The 20365-nt window shown below is 37.7% G+C and overlaps 1 protein-coding gene across 1 annotated transcript; it reads right to left on the bottom strand.

Moving 5' to 3' along the window:
* Positions 1–501: 501 nt before the first annotated feature.
* Positions 502–19951, bottom strand: LOC133870766 (uncharacterized). Its single transcript, XM_062307972.1, has 13 exons — positions 19545–19951; positions 18539–18612; positions 18137–18220; positions 17747–17827; positions 16095–16175; positions 15254–15346; positions 6163–6342; positions 5951–6018; positions 5763–5814; positions 1513–1566; positions 1331–1423; positions 1105–1171; positions 502–993 (listed from the first exon to the last, which is right to left on the bottom strand). The coding sequence occupies exons 1-13, from the start codon at positions 19684–19686 to the stop codon at positions 902–904; spliced, it is 1161 nt and encodes a 386-aa protein (XP_062163956.1). The 5' UTR covers positions 19687–19951; the 3' UTR covers positions 502–901.
* Positions 19952–20365: the final 414 nt, after the last annotated feature.

The following is a 20365-nucleotide window of genomic DNA, read 5'->3' on the forward strand; positions in this document are numbered from 1 at the left end:
GGAGAAAACACGCGCATACACCATGTCTAGTTGTCTACGCGATTCCATGAATATGATGAATATGAGTTAAATGGAGATCAGCAATTACATAATCAAACTACTGCCAAGACAACCTTAACAGATCTGGAGATCAGACCAAGTAGAACTTATTTCTGTGATACTCGTTTCATTTTTAACCTAATGCAGAGTTGTGCACGGTTCCTGTTTGAGCTATATGCATAATGTCCCCAATCCCCATTGAAAGACGCACTTGCTTCAGACTAGTAACTGAAAAGTGCCGGTGCTTTGTGAGCTTGAGTAACTGTTTGGTCAATCAGGTTGGGTTACAATGCGACATTCATAAACGAGTACAACATTAAATAAAAAAAAATGAAAAAAAAGAGACTATGTTTCAAATCCAGTGGCCAATTGAACCAAGCGGATTGGAGTTGCTAGCAATGCCTATGAATAATATAAGAACGTAAGTATGTTGAAATGAGGGTGATCAATGTCAAGCCAAAATGTCAATAAAGCGGAAAGAACTATTGCTCACTTGCATGTACTCTCTCCTTCAGGAACATGTTATATAATTCACAACAATCTTCCAGAAAAGCGTTGCTTTATCCTCAAGATGTCTCACTAGGAAACTTCTGTTATATTTCCCTGGCAAGAAATGAAAAGCCCCTACTAAACTTTCAAACAGTAAATCACTTCAAAAGAGCAGTTACAAACTCTGATAAAAACTGGCAGAGAGGAGATGTCAGATAGGGATGCAACCTCCAGTGACAAAACAGATATAGTGAGAATAGTTCAGTGCAAATTGCTATCATAAGCGCTGAGATCCATTGGATGGTTCCTCTTTTCTTAATTTGATTCTTCTCCATAATGCCATTTGCTGGCAAAGCAAACCCTGGATCAATCATCAACTAAATTTACCAATTTCCATCTTCTTCTTGATCGCCCTTTGACCATGATATATAAATGAATCTAATATTCCTGAAACAGTGAAAACTCCTGTACGCAACGGCCAAAACCCATCGTTATGCATCGAATAAAATATTAGAAATGAAACAACTTTCGTTAATAAATTCAACAAGGTGAGTGAGGTGAATGTTTTGGAATTACCTCCAACAATAGCACACATGTTCGTTAGGAAGTGTAAAAATGAGATATGCTCCTCCGTGAAAGTCACCTACGGTATGCAAGTCATACAATAAAAATGAGCCCAAAAGTAAAAATCCATGCTTAAAAATCGCCCAGGAGAACTTCAAAACAATAGTTTCATTATCGCAAGTATATTTGAAAACTTGAAAGATCTTTCTTATGAATTGCCATGAGCAGAAAACCCCACCTTTATTGGAGAAAGATCATAAAAGAAGAATACTCCAGGAAGGGAGTGAAGGAGGCCTAGTTCTGCATTCCTAAAATGTTCAGTTACAGAGAACTGCAAAAATCAAATTTAAGCGTTTTATGTCATGTTCTATATACAACATGAAATTCATAAAATAATGCCTTCTATGAGTTTTGCTGCACCTGATTTGACTGGATTGTATGCCCACTCAAATCTGTGTATACCGTAGGTACAACCTACAAAATAATAGCAAATCTGTCAAATTACGTAACTGACAGTTTCTCAATAATTTCATGGATTCACGTGTGCTCCTTTACAGTTAAAAAAAGAAAAAAGAAAAACAGAAAGTACTGGCTTCAGACCTTTAAAAAAAAAAGCCTTGAAACCCTTCAAGTAACCATCTACTTTTCTCTTAAAATTTTCCAAGGGCCATCACACCACATAACTCCATAAATGCACAACAGAAGCAAATATCTTAAGTTACAATGAAAATAACTAAAATGAATTTGTAAATACGGTGCAAGGATTCTGCCCTTGCCCCAAAGAAAGGGAGGCACAGATTCCTCAAGTGATCCAAAATAAATTCTATGGATATGGAAACAAGGACTAATTTTAGTAATACTTTCTACCAAAATTATTTTATTTTTCTTTACAAATAGCTGAAATTAAATAATCCTGATACATTAAGTGGACATATAAAAGAAGGTGACAAAGACTCAAGTAGTAATCATTTGCTGATCAGTTGAAACTCAATCATAACATGTGAAATAAGGTTAAGGCTCAAGTAGTGATCATTTTGCTGATCTGTTGAAACTCAGTCATGCTTTATTTCTTAAAAATCTTAACAAGGGAACAATCATGATTCTATAAAAGCGAAAGAAATGAGAAACATCCATTCACAGTATTTTCAAGGTGGAGAGAGAATTTTGATGAAATCTATTCTTTTTATAATGAAACACTCCATAATTCCAACACAACACCACATACAAAAAAGTGAAGCGTTAAATTACAAAACAACCATAGAATACATCTCCAGTTTTATTTTTTTGTTATATTGATAACTTTTTCTTACTAAACACCCCCCCCCCCCCCCCCCCCCCCCCCCCCACTCCCCCCCAAAAAATAAGGAAAAAAAAAAGTTACCCGAGTACCCATGGATCTTGAAATTACAACCACACCTCCCACCCCATTCTTTTAGAGAGAGGAGGTGCCATTTGATCTAGAGTTCATGACCAAATGCTTCCAGTTGTATTTTAAAAACAAACTAAAGGAGTTAATAGGGGCAATTTGGTAAACCAGAGTTCTCCTATACTAACAAATATGGGTTAGTTCTCACCCCGTATATATCAGCCCGCTTCTAAAATCCACCAAGAGATTCTGATAGATGACTTTCCGTATTTAAAAATGTTCTCATTTTTTTGGACTAAACATAAACTCAGGTTTCAAATACTCAATTTCTGAGATGCAATACCGCCCACTTTGTGTCTAATGCTACCTGGAGTTTTCCCTAGCGAAATTGGGGTAAGATGTTAGGTGCTGAAGCTATGACATGCTATGTTGTGATAAGGTGGTAGGAGAGATGATAAAAAGGAATATGTTCTTTCTATGCAAATGTAAACCCCCAAGCCCATCTCAAGAAAAAAGAATACCAATGAGTCGATTTTTTCCACCATAGACATGCAAAAAGACACATAAAGATGGCATCTTGGAGATACATTTTCTCACATAAAATACATTACAAATAAGCATTCACTTTTTCTTTTCTATTTTATAATTTCTGCAACTGAGAGAGAATAAAATTTTGGCATGATCTGTGGTGCGGGGATAGGGTGTTGAAGGAAGCTTTTCCTGTTCTTTTTGGTATTGCTCGGATGAAGGATGCTTCCGTTGCGGATAATATGGAGGTTTTGGGCGGCTTTATCCAGTGGAATGTGAGCTTTGTTAGAGAAGCGCACGACTGGGAAGTGGGCGTCTTAGCATCCTTCTTTCATGTGTTGCATTTAGCCATGGTGAGTAGAAATCGTGCTCATACATTTAGGTGGGTCCCTTCCAAGAAAGGGGTGTTCAAGGTTAAGTCGTATTTCAGCTCCATGGCCAGCTGTGAGGGTAGTCATTTCCCATAGAAGAGTGTGTGGAGGACTCAGGCTCCTTCGAGGGCGGAGCTCTTCGCATGGTCGGCAGCCCTTGGAAAGATTCTTACAGCGAATAATCTCAGGAAGCGAAAGATCATCATTGTGGATAGATGCTACTTGTGCAAAAGAGACGGGAAAACTGTAGACCACCTTCTTCTTCATTGTGATGTGGCTTCTACTTTGTAGAATCATGTCTTTTCTCGGTTTGGTATGTCTTGGGTTATGCCTAGGAGAGTTGTCGATTTATTTGCATGTTGGTGGAAGGCGGATAGGTCAAGGAATGCTGCAGTTTGGAAGATGGTGCCTATTTGCATTCTTTGGTGTGTTTGGAAGGAGAGAAATATTAGGTGTTTTAAAAACTTGGAGAATTCCATGGAGAATATTGTTGCATCGTTTTTTCATATGTTGTATCTTTGGACGGAGGCTTTTTTGTCACCCGTGTCTTTTATGGTGCGTTTGGTTCGTAACATTGTTCAATATTCGAACCGGGTTTTTATTCAAAAACCCATACCCGGATCCAAGTTGAATAAAACCCATGGGTCACTTGAATAAAGTTTGAATAGTTTGAATAAACCCATTATATATTTTTTATTATTATTCTTTACCATACTAATCATTATACACAATTTTTCATACAATTCAATCATTTCCAATCATTTTATACTATTATAAAACACTTTTTTAAAATCCATCATACATTTTTTATTATTATTTTTTACCATACCAATCATTATACACAACTTTTCATACAATCCAATCATTTCCAATTACTTTATACTATTATAAAACACTTTTTTCCAATCTTTCAAATTCAACACCCAAACACATATTCAAAAGAATCTAAAATTATATTCAACATCCAAACACATTTTCATTACCTTGAAATCCGTGATCAGATTCAGAATATTATTCATATTCGAAATATTCGATACCCAAACGCAACATTAGCTTTTCTGATTTTCTTGTTCGTTTTTCTTTGCCTTCTTAGGCGTTTCCTTGTGTATACTTCCAGTGTACCTTGAGGGGCGCATTACGCTTTTTATAAAATTTCATTTACTTACCAAAAAAAAAAAAACTGAGAGAGAATAAGAGAGATGACCTTAACAGGTGATCTTGATGGGAAGTATATGGCTGTAAGGAGGAAGGGAAAGGGCACGTTTAGGCTTGAATGGGCTTGAATGGTACCAAAATAATATATTCACATGTCTAGAAAAGCAATATATGACTTATACATGAGTTTATAATAGTAGTGAAAATTGTATTTTTTAGCTAACAACGTTAGTCCAATAGCTCTAATAAGGGATCAGACTAATTACACAAACTAGGAGCAAGCATATTAAAAATTTAAAATTAAGGCCTAGTTGACGTGAGTTGTAAAGGGAAGATTTTGTCACTTTGGCTTTAGTTTGAGGAAAGTCAGGTGATTTACTCCCATTAAATTTTTTTTTTTTGATATGTAAGAAAAACTTTATTAAAGAAAGCGTAAGGCGCTCGTAAGTACACAGGAACAACCAAAGATAACCCGCAAAAACCCACAACACCAAGGCTCCAGAAAACGAAAAAACCAAAAACAAACTACAAAAGGACCCAATTAAGAAAAAGACTACCCACTACCTGCCAAGGCACAACAACCCTACAACATGTGTGCCTTACCTTTCCTACGCCTAGAGGGATTTTTCGCGTCACCGTAATTGATGGAGCTATGCAAATTCAGGAGCTCCATTTTTCCTTTAGACTTCTGGCGTGCAATCAACTAGAACTCCTCTTCCATGGCATCCCAAATAGCCATGGTCTCCTCCCCAAAATCCCCATCCATCGCTCAATCTAAGGGCAAACCACCCCAATAATCATCTTCTTCCTCCTCCCACACCACAATCTCCCCGTTATGATCAAAACAGACTGGCCAAATTCGGGATTCGGAGAAACCATTTAAGCATCCACTCGAAGGGGAGAAAGGACCTACTCCCATTTTAAAAAAATTTATGGCTCATGACTTTCGGAATTGAATTTTGTGCTGACTCCTCCAAGAGGATTAAGGGACATATTGTCTTTCAAAACAGTGAATTATGAAACTAAAGGGAAAGAAGAAATTTCTGGAGTTAAAAAGAAGTAACAAAAGGCAAATAATCTAGAGACCTTATAATTATCAATATAAAATCCAGAGGCATCACAATGCCTTGGTTTCCCTCAGATGAGAAAATGAAGCAATCATCCAGGATACTCAAAATAAAATCCAGAGGCATCACAATGCCTTGGTTTCCCTCATATGAGAAAATGGAGCAATCATCCAGGATACTAACCTTGATAAAATACTGATACATCCCACTTGGAGTTTGTTGTATCCATTGCACACTGAAAGTAGCACAAAATAGAAGAAATATATTTCAATGTATACTATGTCACGAATAGATTAAGTACGATCATATAAATTTTCCAGACAACAGAAGGCTCACTGGACTTGGGTGCAAGGACAGAGAAAAGAGCCTACCCGTCCAGAGGATTCACAACACCAGGGAAGTAGTCTCCAAAAGCTACTCTATTGATCTTGTGACTTATCTGTCTCACATTTAAGAATTTATCAGACGCTTATCAGAAAGCAGGATGAAGGAAGTAAAATGAAACTTGATGAATTTACTTTCTCGGACTGCATGTAGTATTATCGAAAATAGATAAATCAAAAGCATCAAAATCATAACTTACATTGAAACTATCCTTCTGAAATGCTAGCAGATCATGTACATGAACACCTGATTGCTGAAAGCTTTTTCCAGGTGCAAAATGAAAATTTCCTGCCACCTTATTAACTTCCAAGAACCCATAAATATTACATCCTTCACCTTCTTCATCTTTAATCCTTTGTAAAAACCCCTCTCTTTTGCACTGAATGTCACAAGAGTAGAACACCATTAACATCATAAGATCAAAACAATAATTAAATGCTGCCATCAGAAAAATTTAACAAAACAAGTACATGGATAATATCATCATAATATTAAGCAGAGATGTCAATGCACCAAGCCAAGGCAAAACTATAGCTTGTTCATTGTCTACACATTTGCATAAGTCATTGCACGAATGCCTGTATTCTGTGTTAGATATAAATATGTTGCACAGTCAAAGGCAGATTTTAGATCCCATACTCATTGCTAATGAATGCCTTGATAACATAATCAGATCTGGAGAGCCGTGTGTGATTTGCAAATTGGGATTTTCTGTTGTAAATGCTGAGGAGCGGTTTTTTTTTTTTTTTTTTGGGGGGGGGGGGGGGGGGGGGAATGGTGTATCTATATAGCTCATTGTATCTCTTCAGTACGTTTTTTACAATTATTGAATAGCCCTCCCACCAGGTTTTTTTAGTAGTTCTCATAGTATGAGACAGAGAACCCTTTGTCTCCATTGTCGTTTGGCATTGTTATGGAGACTAGGTAAGATGATCTCTGCGGCAGTGAATGGGGGAATTTTTATCTAGCTTTTCTGTGGGGACTAGGAATGATGTGATAAATTTCATTGAACCTTACTCTTCCATAAAAGGCGCCTTAAGGGAAGAGGTTTGCTCAAGGCTTATAAAGCCGACAACCCAAGCATACCTTGGCAATGTGGGACTCTTAACACACTCCCTCACGTGTGGCACTATTGTCCAAAGACGTGTACAATGGGAAGGAAGGCCCAACATTGTCTAAGGCCCTGAAGCTCTGATACCATGATAAATTCCATTGAAACTTACTCTTCCACAAAAAGCACCTTAAGGGAAGAGGTTTGCTTAAGGCTTATAAAGCCCACAACCCAAGTATACCTTGGCAATGTGAGACTCTTAACACGCCCCCCTCAAGTGTGGCACTATTGTCCAAACACGTGTACAACGGGAGGGAAGACCCAACATTGTCCAAGTCCCTAAAGCTCTAATACCAGGATAAATTCTATTGAACCTCACTCTTCTACAAAATGCACCTAAAGGGAAGAGGTTTGCTCAAGACTTATAAAGCCCACAACCCAAGCATACCTTGGTAATGTGGGACTCTTAACATGATGGTGGGATTGAATCTCTCATATTTGTTTGCATATGAAACTTTAATTTTCAACTGGGCTAACCCAGATCACGTCCTTCATTTGTGACGCTTGTTCTAATGTTTTGAAGTTGTTTCGAGTTTGAAGACTAATTTGGTTAATGGATTTCCGTCCGGTTTCTTCAATAGTTCTCGTGGGCTAAGATAGGGCGATCCTATATCTCCCATTCTGTTTGTAATGGGCATGGAGGCTTTGAGCAAAATGTTTTTTGTTACTGTTGACAGGGGTCATCTCTCAGGCTTTTATGTGGGATCTAGGCTTCCCGTGGTTAATATCTCACACTTGTTGTTCGCAGATAATACTTTGGTTTTTTGTGAGGCCAACCTTGATCATCTTCGCTATCTGCGTGTCCACTTGTTATGCTTTGAAGTTGTATCTGGCTTAAAGGTTAACCTGTCCAAATCAGTCTTGGTCCCTGTGGGCAACGTGGATAATGTGGCTAAGTTGGCTGACATCTTGGGCTACGAGACTTCCTCTTTGCCCCTGAAGTATCTTAGTATGCCGCTAGGGGCGTGTTACAAGACCTACGTCTATTTGGGATAGCATTGTGAAAAATATGGAGCGTCCGTTGGCCAATTGGAAAAAGGTTGTATTTGTCTAAAGGTGGCAGGGTTACCCTTATCAAGAGCACTATTTCCAATCTACCAATGTACTTCTTATCTCTCTTCCCCATTCCTGCTAGTGTGGCCAATCGAATTGAGAAGCTCCAACGAGACTTTTTATGGGAAGGGATAGGCAAATAATTTAAATATCACCTAGTTAACTGGGCCAAGATTTGTTATTTGATCTCTGAGGGAGGGTTGGGATCAGAAATTTGAGGGTGTTCAATGGCGCTTTGCTAGGTAAATGGTAGAAGCGTTATGAGATTGAGAGAGATGCATGGTGGAGAGTAGTGGTGGACTCCAAATATGGCAGCTTATGGGGCGGATGGTGTTCTCTTGAGTCGGCAGGAGCCTTTGGGGTGGGGGCGTGGAAGAACATCAAAAAAGGTTGGGATTCTTTCTCAAACTTCACAAGATTTGTTGTGGGAGATGGAACTAAGATTAGCTTTTGGTATGATTTGTGGTGTGGGGACACGGCTCTTAAGGTAGCTTTTTTTTTTCTTTTTTTTTTTCAGCTTTATTGGGTATTTGCTCATTTGAAGAACGCATTTGTTGCGGATAATTTGGAGTTTTTGGACGATTCCAACCAATGAAACGTGACCTTTACTAGGAAGGCTCATGATTGGAAAGTGGATGTTTTTGCTTCTTTTCTCCAAGCATTGCATTCAGTTAAAGTGAGAAGAGGTAGCAAATACAAGATGTGGTAGGTCTCCTCCAAAAAATGTTTGTTCAAGGTCAAGTCCTTTTACTCCTTGGCTTGCTCTAAAGGTAGTTGCTTTCCCTGGAAAAGTGTTTGACGCACTCATGCTCCTTCAAGGGCGGCCTTTTTTGCGTGGTCAACAGCTCTTGGCAAGATCCTTACCCTAGACAATCTCAGGAAGCGGCATGTTATCGTGATAAACAAATGCTATATGTGTAAGAAGACTGGGGAGTCCGTGGATTATCTTCTTCTTCACTGAAATGTGGCTTCTGCTTTTAGAGTGCTCTCTTCATTCGTTTCGAGATGTCTTGGGTTATGCGCAGACGGGTTATCAACTTGCTTGCTTGTTGGTGGTCCTCTGGAAGGCCAAGGAGTGCTACAGTGTGAAAAATGGCGCTTATTTGCTTCTTTTAGTATTTATGAAGGGAAATGAACAATAGGAACTTTGAGAATTGGAAAGCACCTTGGAGGACATTTTATCCCCGTTTTACCTTACACTGAACCTTTGGACTACGGCTTATGTGCACCCTTTGTCTTTTAGTTTTGATGACTTTCTTGCTCGCTTTTCTCGTTTTAATTAGGTGTTTCCTTTGTATACTCTTATTGTACTAATGGGCGGCTTACGCTTTTAATGAGATTGGTTTCTTACTTATTTTAAAAAAAAAAAAAAAGTCAAATTGGTTCCTATTGGCAATGTCAATAATTTTCTTCTTCTTTTCTTTTATTTTTTTATATAAGTACTCGCAATTTCAATAATGTAGAAAGTTTCGCTCGTATTTTGGGATGCAAGGTCTCCTCACTCTGCCTATGAAGTACTTGGGTCTTCTATTGGGTGCTTCTTTTAAAGGAAAATCTATTTGGGATGGCATTATTAAGAAGATCGAGCATCATTTGAAGGGTTGGAAGAGGTTGTACTTGTCTAAAAGGGGTAGAATTACCTTGATCAAGAGCACCTTGTCTAATTTTCCTACTTCCTTCATGTCTTTGTTTCCCCTCTCTACTAGAGTTGCCAATCGAATTGAGAAGTCACATTGGGATTTCTTGTGGGGAGGTATGGGTGAAGGGGTCAAATTTCACCTAATAAGCTGGTACAAGGTGGGTTCTCCTATCTATGAGGGAGTTTGGGGTTCAAAATTTGCTTATGTTCAATCGAGCTCTTCTGGGGAAGTGGTTATGGCACTATGCTTATGAGAGAGAGGCTATGTGAAGATTGGTAGTGGACTTTAATATAGAAGTTAGTGGGGTGGTGGTGTTCTAATGGAGTCAATGGGTCGTACAGGGTGGGTCTCTAGAAATTCATTAGGAGAGGTTGGGAGGAATTTTCCAAATTTAATAGATTTGAGACGGATGACGACTCCAAGATTAGTTTTTGGCATGACGTGTGGTTTGAGGAGTAGCCCTTAAGGTAGCTTTTCCAAAGTTATTTAGCATTGCCTGCTTTAAGGATGCATCTGTGGCATATTATCTTCAATTCTCTAGTGGCTCTCTTCAATGGAACGTTAATTTTGTAAGAGCGACGCATGATTGGGAGTTGGAATTCTTTACTTTGTTTTTTGACCAGTTGTATTCCATCAAATTGAGAAGGGTGATGTAGACAAGCTTTATTGGGCTCCCTCCAAGAGAGGGTTGTTTGATGTAGGATCATTCTATAATGTCTTAAACTCCCATGACAGTACTCCCCTTGGAGGTGTACTTGGCAGAGTAAGGTCCCTTTGAGAGTAGCTTTCTTCGCTTGGTCGGCCGCTTTAGGTAATATCCTCACTTTGGATAACTTAAGATGAGTGGAAAAACCATTAACCACCTTTTACTCCATTACGGAACTCTATTTTCGGTTTTTTTTCGATTTAGCATGGGTCATGCCTCGTCGAGTGAGAGATCTTTGCGCTTGCTGGAGAGGGAAGTTTGGTAGTCCTCAAAGTGAATCATATTTCACTTTGCTTGATATGGAGTAATTGGAGAGAAATAAATGACCGAAGTTTTGAAGACAGTAGCAATGTTAAAGGCCTTCTTCTTCAATACCATTTTTCCATTGGATGGCTGCATTTGATTGTTTTCATATTTCAAGTTTCATGACTTTTCTTTTTTGTATACTTCCTGTGTACTTGGCTGCGCCCTTTGGTTTTTTAATGAAATTCAATCACTTATAAAACATGAATTTCATTAAAAAAAAAAAAAAAAAAAGTACCAGTATTGCATTGATCCACTTGCAATCCCCCAAGTAGGTAGGCATAGGTAGTGAAGGTAGAAAAGCTACACTATATACTTCTTGTTTGGTATAATACAATTAATCTAATACCCAAATGCATATGTGAGAGAGAGAGACCCATAAATATTACTCTCAAATCAATTACAAACCAGTTAACAGAACTCGACAAGAAGAGGCAATCAAAGTAGAAAAACCACGACTTTATGTCTTTATTCTCCCATTTGTCAAAATCAGAAAGTTAATTTTTTTTTAATAAGTAATCAAAATTTTATAAAAAGCGAAAGGATACAAATCAAGTACACAGAAAGTATACAAGAGAGACCTAAACAAAAAAAGATAAAAGATAAAGAAAATCTTGAAAGCTAGAAGAATGAAGACAAACAACTGGTGTCCACTGATAAAGGATTTTGAAGAAAAAGGCTTTAGATAACAATTCAAATACAAGAGCTTGAGTTGTAAAAGATTTCTATCTGAATTGTTGTTCAACCGTGTTATTCACTGGTTGCTTGTGCTCATATATATAGAGAATAGATTACAAGAGTTTGAGATAGAAAGAGTTTCTATCTAGGAGTGTTTACATAAATTGAAATACACTATAGGATAAGGATAATTCTAATCTAAAACAGATACAACCGGTTAGAGTTCTACTCCAAGTCTAACCGGTTTGTTTACAATTCAGAACTAGAAGTTTATCTCTTATCTTCAGTTGAGGATAAGAGACCATTAGTGCTCGAATCTAGTTAGGACCCATGTATGCATCTGAGGAGATGGTGAGGTTGTTCAAGTCATGAGTGAGGTGGTGAGTGGCTCCTAAATCAGGGTACCGGCTCTCATCAGTAGGTAAATTGGAAGAGGAGTAAAAGGCCTGCAGTGGAGACTGAGATTCATTCTAAGAAGCTTGATCAAAGCGTTGGTAACAAGTGCTGGCATAATGACCAAGTTTGTTGCAAATCTGGCAGAGGGGTCTGGATGAACTAGCACCATGAAAATGCTGACCACGGCCACGTCGGCCAGAGGAGGAACCACAACCACCAGGGAAGGGACTGCGGTAGCCTCAACCATTGGGTAAACCACGACCACGGGCAGCATTGAAGTTGTGGTCACGCTGGCCAGAGTGGTTATGATTTCGAGCAGTAACATAGGCAGCAGCATTGGAGAGATCCGTGGTGGCCATTTGCTGCTCGAGTCGCATCTGATGAGCTAGAAGCAGGCCGTAAATATCATCACGGGAGATGGGGTCGACCCGAGTGGTGACAGAGGTAACCAGGGGATCAAACTCAAAGCCAAGACCAGCCAGCAAGAAAGGCACAGCCTCAAAATCATTGAGGGGTTGACCACAAGTAGCAAGGGTGTCACTGAGATTCTTCAGTTTATGAAAGTAATAAGTGATAGAGGAATCACCTTTCTTCAGGGTGGCTAGCTGAAAATGCACCTGTATGATGCGAGCATGCGCTTGGGAAGCAAACATCTTCTCCAATGATTCCCATAGTGCACGAGAAGTGGTGCAGCCAACAGCATGGGATACATAAGAATCGGATAAAGTCGAGACCAGGATGCTGATGATAAGTTGGTCTTTTTGATACCAGGAGAGGTAATCTGGGTTGGCAATCATGGCAGGAGAGCCAGGAGCAGTAGCGGGATTGGCAATCAATTGAGCAAGGGCAAGAATCATGCCGTCAATGAAACCGTAAACATCTTGACCATGGAGATACGCCAAAAGATGAAACTGCCAGGCCATATAGTTGTCTTTGGCTAGTTTGATAGAGGGAGAGTGGTTCATGTGCGGAATATTAAAAATAGAAGGGGGTTGAGCAGAAGTGGAATCAGCTGTAACACTGGATTCGGCCATTGAATCAGAGAAGGAAAGGAGAAAGAAAAAATAAGAAGAGACGTTTAGTCTTGTAGTGGCTCTGATACCATAAAAGATTTCTATCTGAATTGTTGTTCAACCGTGTTGTTCACTGGTTGCTTGTGCTCGTATATATAGAGAATAGATTACAAGAGTTTGAGATAGAAAGAGTTTCTATCTAGGAGTGTTTACAAAAATTGAAATACACTATAGGATAAGGATAATTCAAATCAATTCTAATCTAAAACAGATACAACTGGTTAGAGTTCTACTCTAAGTCTAACCGGTTTGTTTACAATTCAAAACTAGAAGTTTATCTCTTATCTTCAGTTGAGGATAAGTTGAGGATAAGTTGAGGAGTCTTTAGCTATCTTGGATGCCTCGGAAGAAGATATCCATCGGGACAAGATGATTGCTCGCCAGAAGACAAAAGGCAAGAGGGAGCTATTGAATTTGAAGAGCTCCATCAATTATGGCGATGCTAGCACTTCCTCCAAGCGTTGGAAAGGAAAAGCTCTCATGTTGTAGGGGTTTTAGTTTGGGGGCTTTCGAGGCAGGTTTGGGTGCTTGGTAGGGGTTGTTATTGTATTTGGGGAGCTTCTTATGTTTCTTGGGTGTTTGTTGGGGGCTTACCTTTTTTTTTGGGTTCTTTTGGGTTTCTTGTGGTTTTGGGGTGCTTCTTTTGCTTCTTGGGTGTTTGTTGGGGGCTTACCTTTGTCTTTTGGGTTTTTGGAGCTTTTCTTTGTCTTTTGGCTTTCCTTTGTTTTTGTGGGCTAGGTGGGTTGTTCCTCTGTATACTTCCTGTGTACTTAAGGCGCTTTACGCTTTTTTTATTAAAATCTTCTTACTTCTCAAAAAAAAAAATCTTCAGTTGAGGATAAGAGACCGTTAGTACTCGGACTCTGTATACTTCCTGTGTACTTAAGGCGCTTTACGTTTTTTTTATTAAATCTTCTTACTTCTCAAAAAAAAAAATCTTCAGTTGAGGATAAGAGACCGTTAGTACTCAGACTCTTTGATAAGAGTCCGGGTGCTTTAACAAGTTGGCACGCTTCCCATTTGTCACCATCTTCTAACTTCCATGGTTTCAAAAAAAAAAAAAAAAATTCTTCTAACTTCCATACAAGGATTTAGATTACAATTCTTTTTTATTATGAATAATAACATTATTGTTCAAAGAAAAGGACAAAGCCCTCGTACACGAAGAGTATACAAGAGAGTATTTAGATTACAATTCTCTAACCCTATGTTTCTGGAACCAAATTTTGAGACAGCAATTGATGTCTGGTGCTAGAAAGGAAAAAGAATTAATGTCAAACATTTCTTGCTTTCAATTGTAATAGAAGTCATATTAATTTAAAGGCTTATCAGCTCATAGGCCCACACTTTTTAGAAATTTTGAATTTATCAAAAATCCAAGCTGTTTTGACAGGATTTTGATGTTTAAGAACAAGATTTCAAATCTAGTCTGATTTGAAGTCAGTTGCCTATTTTAACCTACCAGACAATGGAAAAGGCTTCAAACTATGTGGAAAGTTTCAAATCAGTAGGACCCAAACAGATTAAAAAATGGCATTAAGCTTTTTTAGAACATGTATGTGCTTCATAAACAACTAAACTTGCCACATAACCATCCTCAATATTTTAAGGAGTATTTTCATCATGATAATCCAGTGGATAAAATCCAGAAAGAACTATAGGGATTCCTAAATTTGACAAGTGTGGAGATGCAATAAATAACAAGTAATGTTTGTGTTGATCAAATGTAGAAAGTATTGAGAGCACCAAACTAGGAAATGTATAATTAATAACCAGCTCGTTTATGCTTGTAAAGGCCATACTTATGAGGTGTGCATAACGCAGAATGAGAGAATTTAGTTACTAAAATACCATATTTTAGACCTTGTATTTTCACAAACACCCAAGTATTACAAGAAGAATGTTTGATTCAACCTCACTCGTTAGCTCTTTGATATCCTTCCAGGTTCCAATAACAAAGTAGAGGAAACAATTCTGAATCATCTCCATTTACTTAGAATGAATGAGTGTTTGTGTGAGTGTAGGGGAGAGAGAGAGAATGCCAAGTGGGAGTGAGCTGTCTATCTCAAGCATTACAGTCTCTAAAATATCATGCTAAAGAATCAAATACTAAGATGTATGCTTAATCCAATATTGGGGAAATTAAAGCAAAAAAAAAAAAAATCTCTACCTGAACACAGAAGTCCCCAATAAGATGGAATTGAAAGATATACACATCAAATACAGTAAAAATATCTAATATCCGTGCTCTTTTGTCAGTATCAACCTACTTTTCTAAAATAATTGTATATTCAGGATATAGTGATAAATAAGCTTCTATGCAGACAAACCTGGTCAATCAGATCAGGGTTCGACAGTGCCCAACCTTTCTTCCGATATGCTTCCCGAACATCTTCACAGGAATTACAACAATCTTCATCTGACTGGAGAAATGAAAACAGGGGGATGGGGATAGAACAAAAATAATAAGTAGCAGATATCTCTCTGGATAGGAACATCTTTGATACAACTCACTTTTTCATTTATGATATAGCACAAATTGCAACCATATTCACCAATACAGCATAACAAAATCAAAATGGAATACTTAAAGGTGGGGTGGGGTGGGGACAAAAATTTCTGCCTAATCAAAGTCAAAGCCTCAATTCAATGCATACAAATACTTCAAATCAAGTTGAGTAGTTGATTAAGGTTGTGCTTTTTGTCCTTTCCAGCTGGATGATTAAACGTTGTAAATAGTTCAACATTTTACACAAAACTAAGCTGAAAATATTGCACAAACATGAGCCCAAAAGTATAATACAAAAGGCATGCTTCATTAAAATAAATTACTAACAATGCTCTATATCAAATTGCAGTTTTATTACAAAGTAATTGAGCGTCCATAATTTAGGGAAACACACTAAAATACTGAACAATTATCAAACATTTATCTAATAATCTATATGGTAATATGTCTCTCTTGTATACTACTTGTATATTTGGGTTGCGCCCCTTGCGCTTTCTTATAAGATTGAATTACTTATAAAAAAAATAATAATAATAATCCATGTGGTAATACACTCATATCATACAAACAACTTCCAACATTTTTTGTTCAACAGGCTACATACAACTTTGGACATTAAATTAAAAAACTTATCAGCACAGGGGTCCAGGAGACAAGTATACCATTTCTGCACCAAAACAGGAGCCACAGTATGTCTCATTATGGTCAAGCCGGCCACCATGTCTTTGTAGTGGCTTCTCAATCTGAAACAATTGGAAGAGGAAATTAGCAGATTGAAAAAAAAAAAAAAAAAAAGGTAAAAACAAAGAGGAATATTATTACTGAATTGGCTGAAAGAACAGAGTCGCTGTACCATGGACTACTTGGGAGGAAAATTTTCACTTAATCCCACATAATATAAAAGAAAAAAGATTGAAAAAAAAAAAAAAAAAAGAAGAGGAAAATTATTATCGAATTTGCAGAAAGAACAGAGATGCACTACTAGTGGACTAATTGGGGAGACATATTATCACTGGTAAAGAAATCCACATAAGATCAAAGTCAAGAAAGTTTAGTTAACAAGAACCAGAGTGCCCGAGTGCATACGAAATAGAGAATTTATCATGAGAGTTTTCTGCTTCTTCCATCATCTTGAATAGCATAAAATCTTGAGAGAATACTCTCAAAAACATTAGATAAAATAAAATCAGATTATACAATTTATTAACCTCGTGATTGGTCTGATAACCTTTACTTTTTTAGTATTATTATTCTAAATTACTCATACACCCAATTGGACTTGAACCCGCAACCTCACACTCCGCCATTCTTATGTGTGGAAGGGTTTGCTTGTGCCTCTCTTTATCATCTACCATACTGAAAGTAGCCAAATTCCAAAGTCAGGAATCAACATTTCGCTGATCCAAGACAAGGAAACTTGTGCAGGTAAAACAACAGCCTGATCATGAACAGGAAATCATCTGCCAAACAGATCCTTTAGAATCATTGTATTGTATAGTATACAGTGCCAACTCTCAACTTCCTTTCAGTTCCTTTCAATGCAATCTCATCACGCTCTACTGTATAAACCAAAAAAGAGGGGGAAATAATAATAAAGAAAAGAAGAAGAAAAAAACCCGATATTGATGGAAATAATAATAACTAGTTGGAGGTTTCTATCCTGCATCTCTCACATGGGTAAAAGTAATTATATCAAAATCCATAAAAAAAATCTCGCTCTCTGAAGCTTTCTACTCTATCCTGAGATGCCCCCATCTAGCAAAGTAATCTGCTGCTTGATTTCCTTGTCCATGGACATGGAAAACAATTGCTACAATTTTGCTTCTAGACTAATATCCGTAATTTAAATTACTGTTCAATTATGGGTCATGCAGCTCCTTTTTAATAAAAAAGGGGGGGGGGGGGGGGGGGGGGGGAATATCATTTCATTATCGTTTTTCTCTGTAGCGTATTCAGTCAATATATTTTACCTTAGCTTCTAATTAGTAGGTCCATCATCTCTCATGAGTTACAAAACAAATACAAATTTCTCTTGCCTTGTGCAAAAATAACTCACTCTGTTGGGGCCCTAGTGCCAAGGCAAGGTTTGGCAACCAAAGACACCATACCATATATAGAGAGTTTCACTTCCCGGTCATCTGGCCAAAAGGAGGGGTAAAAAGGAAAATGGGTACAAACAACTAAAAAAAAACTACTCCAGGCACACTATAGTAGTAAAAAATCCCGCATTGGAGATAAGATGCCCAAATGTAAAGTTCAGTTTAAAAAAATTGAGTATTAAGAGATGAACTTCAAGGAATACTGCATCACTAACCTTAGGAGCACCAATACCTTCTTGCCTTGATTCTATGGCATTTCCATGAGAATCTAATCTTTTCTTGATTATGTCATGTTTCTGCAAATTAAATAAGTCACAAAAATTAATGCCATCCACACTTTAACTACAAGCACAGGATCACAAGCATCAAGCGTTGTCTTTCGTGTTTTCCAGCATCTTGGTGTGTGTGCAGAGAGAGACAGAGAGAGGGAGAGGGAGAGGGAGAGACGGGGAGGAAGGCAAGCTGAGGAGAAACTTAGTTAGCAACACCAGAATTTAAAAGTCATATTTTGAAAGGAAAAAATAATATTGAAACATACATAGATTGATTCCAACATGCATAATCATTGATGTAAAGTGAAAAAAAATACTACTTGCAAGGCATACCACATCAAGGTGTTGCTCTCCACTGATGTCCATGGCATCAAGACTGAGTATAGAGCACGGAAGGGCAGGAAATGTGACATCGAACTGCAGTTTCAAATATCATAAAGAACATGAATCAGTTAGTGGACAATCAAAGAGTATCACAGAAGTACAAACTTCATAGGATAAATAAATACTATCGGGGGAAAAAAATCTAGCGTAGATGCTACATCATAGTCTCCTGAATTAGATATACTCAGTTTCAAAATACAGAATCGGGAGCTCTCAAGAATGACAAAGAACTCCCATGTAATCCAAAATGGTTATGGCAACACCTAGAAGAAAGTTGGTACTAAATCCTGAGGTTTATAGAAAGAGAACAAGAAACTTGATTTGTTTTTCCAGAAAGTAATGCAACATTACATTGATACGTAGAGTTTCTCCCCTGGAAGTATCTACGGCAAGCTTTGTTTCAGTTACAGCATGGAGATACAACCCTGTAATCAAGCAGAAAATACATATTGATTCACAATAAGAAGCATAGTTAGCAACTCAGAAAACATAAAATTAAAACTTTGTTCCTTCACTGAAGGTACTCATAAAGCCAAAAAAAAAAAAAAAATAGCGCTCAAGGAAACAAAATCTCTATGTTATATCTACTTTGAAATAACACTGCTGAACTAGCCGTACAACTAGCAAAGCTATTAGGATACCCGCAAATAGACTTCAGAAAAATTAGACACTGGTGGGTTTATCTATGGAATTAATCACCATAAGAGCCATATTTGTGCATAAGTAAATTTCATCAGTTTGATTTGTCCCCATCACCCTGATGACCGAGATGCAAGGAAATGCAGCAGTTACATGGGTCAGCCAGCCAAGGGATATGATTCGCCGTCAATGTACCAAATAAAACATTCTTACAATCCTCGATCCATTTTGAATGCAACGAGGTAAAGAACCAACCAGAATTTATAACCTTTCTGACTAATTAATTTCTTTAACCAAAGCTCCCAAGCCAAACATTTCCGAAAGGAATTAAAAATAAAAATATAAAAAATAAGAACTGGAAATTACTCCAAAACTATAATTCAAACATTCTAGTTTTCCTACATCGTTCAAACTAATCCAAAATTCTTCATAAACAATAAACCTTCACCAAATAGATTAGAAAAAAATGGCAAGGACAAACCCTAGCGAAGCTTTCCGGGTCCTAGCTCATTATTCAATGCCTCAGCCTCTAAGTTGATACAATATAGGTACCAGATTATCAATTTCAAGGCCTGTCTAATACTAATGATTTAAACACGAAATATATACACTACTTAATCAATATATAGAGAAAACAATTGAAAACATAGCAAAACACAGAATTTGATATACGCGCAGAACTACGTGGATGTGTAAAGAGAATTGATTTGGGGCATACGGAGCTCGGAGATGAAGAGCAAGAGCATGACGATGGAGGAGGCGAGAGTGATAACGCCACCGGAGAGGGTACGGCTGTAGAAATCCTCGTTGATTTTTGGGTACGCGTCCAGGTTCCGAAGCTTGTTCATTATACCGTCCATTGCTCCTCCTCTGATCTCTCTCTCTCTCTCTCTCTCTCTCTCTCTCTCTTAAAGAACTTAAATTGAATCAAAACTAAACAAGAAAAGTGAAAATTCTAATACCCAGAATTAAACACCCCGTCGGTCCTAGCGAGGGATTTTGATCTGGGAACAATTAGAACCGGCGCGTTGAAGACTTCGGTCGAGCTGCGGGAGAAGAGGGCGGCGAAAAGGCTCTTATGATTGTCGGGGAGCCATTGTGTTGTATTTTTACCGTCTAAGGAAAACGGATACATACGCGTGTTCTATACAGTGGATTTGCTTTAGGCTTCTTTTTTTCTCTTTTTTCTTTTTTCTTTTTTCTTTTCTTTTTATCTCTTGGAGCATTTCCAGCAAAATTAATTATTTTATCTAAAAGCATTTCTAGTAACCTCACCAAATTTTATTCATCAAAATAGTTAAAAACTACTTTTCTCTATTCAGATGAGCCACTTTTTTAAAGTTTTCCCAGCAGCCTCACTATTTTGGTTAAAGTGTTATGATTCGTGTGAGAGAGAAAAGATAAACAAAAAAAAAATGATAATTTTGTATAGTTTGTTTTAATGGTTTGGTGAGTAAATAGTACTCGTCAAAATTGGTGAGTATTTTCACTCACCAAAACTTTTTAGTTAAAGTGATGAGGCTGTTGGAAGTAGTTTTT

Source organism: Alnus glutinosa, chromosome 6, assembly GCF_958979055.1.
Source record: "Alnus glutinosa chromosome 6, dhAlnGlut1.1, whole genome shotgun sequence".
Classification (NCBI taxonomy): domain Eukaryota; kingdom Viridiplantae; phylum Streptophyta; class Magnoliopsida; order Fagales; family Betulaceae; genus Alnus; species Alnus glutinosa.

Excerpts from the sequence above, each read along its gene's own strand:
- LOC133870766 (XM_062307972.1), bottom strand. The coding sequence starts at position 19,686 with ATGGACGGTATAATGAACAAGCTTCGGAACCTGGACGCGTACCCAAAA. Across the intron at positions 17,828-18,136 it reads GAGAGCAACACCTTGATGTG|AAACATGACATAATCAAGAA; the intron begins GTATGCCTTGCA and ends TTTAATTTGCAG. Across the intron at positions 15,347-16,094 it reads CCTGTTTTGGTGCAGAAATG|TCAGATGAAGATTGTTGTAA; the intron begins GTATACTTGTCT and ends TCATTTCTCCAG.